The following is a 7,965-nucleotide window of genomic DNA, read 5'->3' on the forward strand; positions in this document are numbered from 1 at the left end:
GCGCGCCCACCGCGGCCCCGCCCGAGTCCCCCCAGGCCGCCGGGCCGCCCGCCGCCTCGGGCTGCGTGCCCCGCCACAGCGTCATCCGCAGCCTGTTCTACCAGCAGGCGGGCGAGGGCGCGGAGCGCGGGGGTGCGGCCGCTGGGGGACGGCGGCACGCGGCGAGGCGCCACTTGCTGAAGGGCGGATACATCGGAGGCGCGCTGACCGGCTTGCGCGAGCCACTGGTGGAGCACCGCGCGTTGGAGGAGGCGGCCACCTGCGAGGAGCAGGACGCCCTGCTGGCCAAGGCCGCCTCCTTCGAGACCACCCTCCAGCCGCCCGGCCCGGGCGCCCACGGGCCCTCGGGCCGGAGCCGTTCCCTAGACCACGACCCTCGGAGCGCGGCCCGCCCCGCCCCAGATGACTGTTGCGAGGGGCAGTGTCCACCTCTCGTTACCTCCAGGATGGCGTGTGGGGGCCCCGCCAGGGACACGGGGCAGCCTCAGGGGTCCCAGCTGTTTCCAGGCACTGGTGGTGACTCATGGCCTGCACAGCAGGAGGGGTCATCCCAGCACAACCTCTGGCGACAGCTGGCCCCTTTCAGTGGCCCTGAGCCCGGTTCTGTCCCCCAGGAGGAATGCGGCCACCCCTCGGCTGTGGCCCCACAGCCTCCTGGATCCTCAGGCAAGGGGGTGCTTTCAGCATCCTTGAGCACCTTTGCTGGAGAGCCTCAGGCAGTTCCCCCCCTGGCCCAAGCAAGCCTCTTGCTAGACTCCAAGGGGGAACCAGGAGACATCACTCTTCCTGGGAGGTCAAAGCCCTTCCCCTCCAGTTCCTTAGGGCCAGCCTCCCAGGTGGGTCCCTCCCAGCTGGGCTCCTCCCAGGTAGACTCCTCCCAGGTGGGTTCCTCACAGCTGAGCCCCTCCCAAGCGGGTCCCTACCAGGTGGGCCCCTCCCAGGGGAGCCCCTACCAGGTAGGCCCCTCCCAAGTGGATTTCTCCCAACTGAGCCCCTCCCAAGTGGGTTCCTCCCAGCTGAGCCCCTCCCAAATGAGTCCCTCCAAGGTAGGCTCCTCCCAGGTGGGTTCCTCCCAACTAGGCCCCTCCCAAGTAGTTTCCTCCCAACTGAGCTCCTCCCAAGTAGGCCTCTCCCAAGAGGCTTCCTCTCAGCTGAGCCCCTCCCAAATGGGTCCCTCCCAGTTAGGCCCCTCCCAGGTGAGTTCCTCCCAACTAGTCCCCTCCCAAGTGGTTTCCTCCCAACTGAGCCCCTCCCAAGAGGCTTTCTCTCAGCTGAGCCCCTCCCAAATGGGTCCCTCCCAGGTAGGCCCCTCCCAGGTGGGTTCCTCCCAGCTGAGACCCTCCCAAATGGGTCCTTCTCAGGTGGGTCCCTCCCAGGTGAGCCCCTCCCAGGAGGGCCCTTCTCAGGTAGGCTCTTCCCAGATGGGTTCCTCCCTGGACACTGAGGGCTTGTCCCAGGAGGCTGAGGATCTGTGTGACTCGACGTCCACCTTGCAGCGGCCCCAGGAGCAGGCGACTGTGCGAAAGTTCTCCCTGGGGTGCCACGGGGGATACGCGGGTGTGGCAGGCTATGGCACCTTTGCCTTTGGTGGGGATGCGGGGGGCATGTTGGGTCAGGGCCCCCTGTGGGCCAGAATGGCCTGGGCTGTGTCCCAGTCCTCAGAGGAGCAGGATGAAGTGGGGCCCAAGAGCCCACCACCCCAGGCCCATGAGGGGCCCTTGCCTCAGGCTGGCAGGGCTCCCTGCAGGGCCTCCCCAGAGCTGACTGTGTGGGAGGACACCGGGCTGGTCTCCCTGGTTCAGATCCGGGACTTGTCAGGTGACTCGGAAGCGGCAGATACCATATCCCTGGACATCTCTGAGGTGGACCCTGCCTACCTCAACCTCTCAGACCTGTATGACATCAAGTACCTACCCTTTGAGTTCATGATATTCCGGAAGGTCCCCAAGCCCTCACGTCAGGAGATGCCTTCCCCCGATGAGGAGAGTGGGGAAGGGCTGGGAGAGTTCCCTGAGGCCACCTGGCCCTGGCCAGGTGATTCAGGTTCCCAGGCAGGCCTGGAGATCACAGAGGAACAGGATGATGTGGAGGCCCTGCTGGCAGAGGCCGCCGTGAGCAGGAAACGCAAGTGGTCCCCGACGCGTGGCCTCTTCCACTTCTCTGGGGGGTGCCTGCCGCTAGAGGAGCCTGCAGAGCTGGGGCTGCGTGAGAGGGTGAAGGCCTCTATGGCGCACATCTCCCGGATCCTGAAGGGCAGGCTGGAAGGTAACCCCACACCCTTGGCACGGCCAAGAGTCCCCTGTTCTGCAGCCTTGGGGTCACCACTCCCCCCCCCCCGGCACCCAGGGGCCATTCACACCCCCTCCATGAGCCTCTGTTCAGAGATTTGGCAATTCAGCTCTGACACCCCTTCCCACAGGTGGTTGAGAGGCAGCCCCAAACTTAACACAGGTGGGGAGGCTGTTGAGGAGGCCCCGAGGGAGTATCAGACGGGCCAGAGGACTCCCCACCCTGATCCTCCCTGGCCTGAGTCCTCCCAACCCAGAGCCCTCTCCAACCCCTGAATTTCCCCAACCATAGGCTCTCCTGACCCCAGGGCCTCCCTGACCCCAGACCCTCCTTGACTCCTTAGCCTCCCTGACCCTAGAACCTCCCAACCCTTGATCCTTCCCTGAACCCTGACTCTCCCAGACTGGATTCCTCCCTGACCCCAGACCCTTCCTAACATACTTCCCTTGATCCCTGATGCTCCCTGACCCTGGATCCTTCTCAACCCTTGATTCCTCCTTGACCCTGACCCTAGACCTTCTACCCAAGGGTAGAAAGAGGTGGCCAGCGCCTTTTTTCTTCAGTTTTCCACAAAGCCCCCAGAGTCTGGGCCCTTCCCTGTTGTCTGGAAGTCAGGGGAGTGGGTGGCAGGTCGTGAACCCGAGTTCCTCTTGTCCGAGCTCTCGGGATCCTTGCTGCTGCTGCCAAGAGGAACCTGATATCCTTCGGGTCCCCTCCCTCCTGCAGGTCTGGAGAAGGAGGGGCCCCCCAGGAAGAAGCCAGGCCTCACCTCCTTCCGGCTGTCAGGTCTGAAGAGCAGGGACCGAGGTGAGCAGGCCCACCATAGACACAGAGCTCCTCCACCTGCCAGGTCTCACCTGTACGTGCCAGGACACCCAACCCAGCAGGGGGCAAGCATGCATCTTTGGGGGCTCAAGACCTGATGAGGGGCTCTGGCAGGCATGGCTGGCTGGGAAGTCTCAGAGGGCTTCCTACAGGAGGTGGGGTTTTAAAGATGGGCCTGGCAGGGGTGGGTGGAACCTCTCCCAGTGTCCCTAACATGGGATCCAGGCTATGTTTTGGGGATTGGAGGTCACCCCTGAAGGTTCACCCAATGCTCCCCTCACCCAGCGCCAACATTCCTAAGGGAGCTCTCGGATGAGACTGTGGTCCTGGGCCAGTCAGTGACACTGGCCTGCCAGGTGTCCGCCCAGCCTGCTGCCCAGGCCACCTGGAGCAAAGGTAGGGAGTTGTCCTGGGGGCCAGTTAAAATCAGGTGAGTGGCCATCGTGGGCCCAGCAAGACGCCATCAGTGTTTGGAGGGAAACAGTCCCAGGGAGGGTTGTGGGGCTGCCACCACAAGGCCTGCTGCATCCTGTTGCAGATGGGGCCCTTCTAGAGAGCAGCGGGCGCCTTCTCATCTCCTCCACCCTCAAGAACTTCCAGTTTTTGACCATCCTGGTGGTGACAGCTGAGGACCTGGGCGTGTACACCTGCAGCGTGAGCAACGCACTGGGGACAGCAGCCACTACAGGGGTCCTCCGGAAGGCAGGTGGGTGGGCCGCACTGTGGCTCCTGCCAGGCCCAGGAGACTGGGCCGGGCCAGGCTGGGAGACTGAGTCCTGCACAGAAGCTGCGGTGCCCATGTATTGACTGTGCGGCATGTGCGTCTGCCAAGCAGCCATGGTCCTGCTGGGCCACACATGGGTGGGTGCAGGGTGCTTGAGAATGAGGCCAGAACAGGTGAGGCCCTGAGGTGGGTCCAGCCAAGACACGTGTCAGAGAAGGAGAGGGATGGTCACAAGGCAGCTGGCAGGTGGGCCTGGAAACTAACCTGTTCATCTGTGCTGCCACCCAGGGAGAAAGCCCTGTATTTGTCCACATGCTGGGAAGCAGAGCCTTCTGGTGCTTGTCCCCACCATGCTTCGTCCTGCTGCTTCTGTGCCCGTCCCAGTCCATACTAAGGGGAAGGCTGCCTCCCATCCTCTACCTCCATCACAGTTGAGCCCAAGCTTGAAACATAGCAACTGGGTGTGTTCTGGGGCAGTCAAGACAGGAGCTCAGTTGATCCCCACAGAGGACATCCCACCATCGGTAGACACTACATGCCCTGTGACCACATGCCCTGTGCACAGGCCCCCTGACCAGATCCTGGGCCACTCTGCAGGGCTCTGGGGATGTCCCGGAGAGGGGTCTGGCCTGGGAGGGAGGCCTGGCAGGGCATATACCCCCCAGGCTCCTTCTAACTAGTCCTCACTGGAACCGGACCCCAAAGAAACAGGACCAAGAGAGGGCGGGCTCAGGATCCCAGCAGCCACTGAGGGTGAAGCAGGGCCCAGTAAGGCCCTTAGAAGTCAGTGCCTGAGAGTGCTGACTGCCAGGTGGCCCTTGCAGAGCGCCCCTCATGCTCCCCACGTCCGGACATTGGGGAGGTATACGCAGATGGAGTGCTACTGGTTTGGAAGCCCATGGAGTCCTATGGCCCTGTAACCTACATCGTCCAGTGCAGCCTAGAAGGTACGGCAGACCCTGGGTCTGTGCAGAGGGACCTGGGGGGTGCTGGCCTGCTCAGTGCCCAAGGACTGTCTCGGAGAAGGGTCCCGCCTCTTCACTGCCCCTCACCCCCTCACACCAGGCAGTGACTGGACCACGCTGGCTTCTGACATCTTTGACTGCTGTTACCACACCAGCAAGCTCACCCGTGGTGGTGTCTACACATTCCGCACCGCATGTGTCAGCAAGGCAGGAATGGGTCCCTACAGCAGCCCTTCAGAGCAGGTCCTACTGGGAGGACCCAGCCACCTGGGTGAGCTGCCTGCAGGGCCTGGTGGTGGGTAGATGGGGCCCTGCAGACCCAGCTCAGGCACCCTCCTGGCCACAGTTTTCATGGCCATCCACTGCCTTTGGAGAGACAGCAACTCCTGGATTCAGCGTCCTGTGCACTCTGGGAGCCCTGCACCCCTTCATTCACCAACCACCACACCCCTGCTGGGGACACATGAGTCCAATGCTGAGTATTGGTGGTGACTTCCTGGGTGCTACATCTGGAGTCAGTGACGGAGTGCTGGAGTTAATTAGTGATGTCTGCCCCAGACCTGTGGTAGGAGAGGAGGCATGATTGCCATGAATCCTCATCACACTGGCTTATGCTCTCCCTATCCCTCAAATGCCCCTCACCCCCTCACACCAGGCCTGAAGGGAGGTTGGAGCATGTGGGAGCTCAGAGATGCACCCTCACCCCTTGTCAGGGTGCCTGGAAAGGATGATGGAGAGGTGGGAGAGCTGGGGCTGCGGGACACTACCTCCTGTCCCCATCACCCACTCCTCCTTCCACAGCCTCTGAGGAGGAGAGTGCCCAGGGGCAGTTGGCCCAGCCCCTGCCCAGTACACAGAGCTTCGCCTTCCAGACGCAGATCCGGAGGTGCAGGGGCCTCTGGGGCCAGCGAGTGGGTGGGGCGGTGCCTCAATCTCCCCTGCAGGCTCTTCATCCCCCTGCCTCACTGAACTCCATCCCTGCCGCTCTGAGTGCTGGGGGAGGGGAGGGAAGGAGTGTGTGAACCAGCCTGACTTTGTGCCTTGGCCTAGGGGCCGCTTTAGTGTGGTGCACCAGTGCCGGGAGAAGGCCAGTGGCCGGGCACTGGCTGCCAAGATTGTCCCCTACCGGCCCGAGGGGAAAGCAACTGTGCTGCGGGAGTATGAGGCCCTCAAGGGTCTGCGCCACCCGCACCTGGCCCAGCTGCACGCAGCCTACCTGAGTCCCCGGCACCTGGTGCTCATCTTAGAGCTGTGCTCTGGGCCTGAGCTGCTGCCTTGCCTCGCTGAGAGGTGAGTTGCCCCGGTCTGGCTGCAGCTGAACAGACAGAAGGACTGAGCAGGGCTTGGGGTGGGGGGTGGGGGGACCGGACCACCTCCACCCACCATGCCCCCTTTCCTGTACGAGCCCCCGCCCAGGCTGAGTTGCGTCTGTCCTCAGGGCCTCCTACTCAGAGTCCGAGGTGAAGGACTACCTGTGGCAGGTGCTCAGTGCCACCCAGTACTTGCATGACCAGTGCATCCTGCACCTGGACCTACGCTCCGAGAACATGATTGTCACCGAGTACAACCTGCTCAAGGTGGTGGACTTCGGCAATGCCCAGAGCCTCAGCCAGGAGAAGGTGCAGCCCTCGGAGACATTCAAGGACTACCTGGAAACCATGGGTGTGTGTGTGGATGGGGTCTCCCTCAGTGCTGCCTCCCCCAGCTCCACTGCAGCCCACCTGGCCTCACGCCTGGCCTGCACTGGACCCACTAACTCAGTCTCTCACCCTGTGCTCATCCCCAGCTCCGGAGCTACTGGAGGGCCAGGGGGCTGTTCCACAGACAGACATCTGGGCCATCGGTGTGACGGCCTTCATCATGTGAGTGTCTGGGGGCGAGCTAGGCGGGGCGGGCTCCATCCTTCAAGGGTGACCCCAGGTCCCCTGCACCCCCATCTTCCGAGGGTGACCTCAGGACTCCTGCATTCCCATTCTCCGAGGGTGACCTCAGGGTCCTTGCACCCCCATCCAAGGGTGACCTCAGGGCCCCTGCACCCTTCCCCGCTCAGGCTGAGCGCCGAGTACCCGGTGAGCGGCGAGGGGACGCGCGACCTGCAGAAGAGCTTGCGCAAGGGCCTCTTCCGGCTGAGCCACTGCTACGCGGGGTTGTCGGGAGGCGCCGTGGCCTTTCTGCGCAGCACGCTGTGCTCCCAGCCTTGGTGAGCCGCCTCAGCCCCTCGCCCCGCTCCCCATCTCGTTTCTTGGTCTCTCCGCCCGTCCCACCTCTGACCTGGCCATCTCCCCACCCGCCTTCCCCGGCTAACCCCGCCCCGTCCTCTTCCCTCTCTCAAACTCGCCGGGTTCTGTCGTCCGCCCTTCAACCCCGCCCCATCCCGTCGCCCCGCCTCTCCTCCGGTTCCTCGCTCCGCCCCATTTCTTCGCCCCGCCCCTAGGTCCTACCCCATTCCGTCGCCCCGCCCCCGTCCCTTTCCCCGCCTCATTCCGTCACCTCTCCTCGCCCTCGGTCCTGCGCCCCGCTTCTCCTGCACTGCCGGACTGCGCCGCTGACCCGCTTCTGCTTCAGGGGCCGTCCATGCGCGTCCAGCTGCCTGCAGTGTCCATGGCTCACCGAGGAGGGTCCGGTCGGCTCACGCTCCGCACGCGTGACGTTCCCCACCGCGCGCCTGCGCGCCTTCATGCGCGAGCGGGAGAAGAGGCGGGCGCTGCTGTCCCGGAGGCGCGGCTTGTCGCCCGCACGCTAGTGCCACCTGCGGGGTAGGGCGCCGTAGAGTCCAACCTCGTCTTCTCCGCCGAGACGCGCCAATAAAGATGCAAAGCGGGCCAGGCGACTTCTGTGTTCGTGTTTTTTTTTTTAGGGGAGAGTTGGGGGCCCCGTCCCCTTCCTGGCAGTTGGGGGCGGTCCAGGCTGACCTGCGAGTCCATGGAAGAGCTTGGTTGGGCACAGAGCCCGCCGACTTTTGGCCTTTTCCCTCCTGTGGGCGTCGACACACTCCCCCCCACCCGTTGTGAATGTCTCTACACTCTCCACGTCCTCCACCCCTCCGCGGGCGTTTTCCCAACACTTGGCGCGGTGTCTATGCTGCGCGTTCCTGTGCCCCAACTCCACCACCACCCCTCACCTTTTCTGACTTGGGCGCAGCTGGTTCCCGGGACTCCCTGT

General features: G+C 63.7%; 1 protein-coding gene across 1 annotated transcript in view; it reads left to right on the plus strand.

Moving 5' to 3' along the window:
• OBSCN (obscurin, cytoskeletal calmodulin and titin-interacting RhoGEF) overlaps positions 1-7,623 on the plus strand; it is a 164,159-nt gene extending 156,536 nt beyond the window's left edge. The window contains 14 exon segments of the mRNA XM_021714213.1: position 1; positions 4-881; positions 1,407-2,265; positions 3,016-3,096; positions 3,400-3,510; positions 3,653-3,820; positions 4,663-4,785; positions 4,904-5,074; positions 5,605-5,689; positions 5,854-6,093; positions 6,242-6,467; positions 6,598-6,665; positions 6,854-7,003; positions 7,369-7,623. The exon segment at position 1 is cut by the window's left edge and continues 237 nt beyond it. Coding sequence (XP_021569888.1) covers position 1; positions 4-881; positions 1,407-2,265; positions 3,016-3,096; positions 3,400-3,510; positions 3,653-3,820; positions 4,663-4,785; positions 4,904-5,074; positions 5,605-5,689; positions 5,854-6,093; positions 6,242-6,467; positions 6,598-6,665; positions 6,854-7,003; positions 7,369-7,546 — 3,339 coding nt within the window. The 3' untranslated portion in view covers positions 7,547-7,623.
• The last annotated feature ends 342 nt before the right edge of the window (positions 7,624-7,965 follow it).

Source organism: Carlito syrichta, unplaced genomic scaffold (genome assembly GCF_000164805.1).
Source record: "Carlito syrichta isolate Samal-C Ts95f unplaced genomic scaffold, Tarsius_syrichta-2.0.1 Scaffold305332, whole genome shotgun sequence".
Lineage (NCBI taxonomy): Eukaryota > Metazoa > Chordata > Mammalia > Primates > Tarsiidae > Carlito > Carlito syrichta.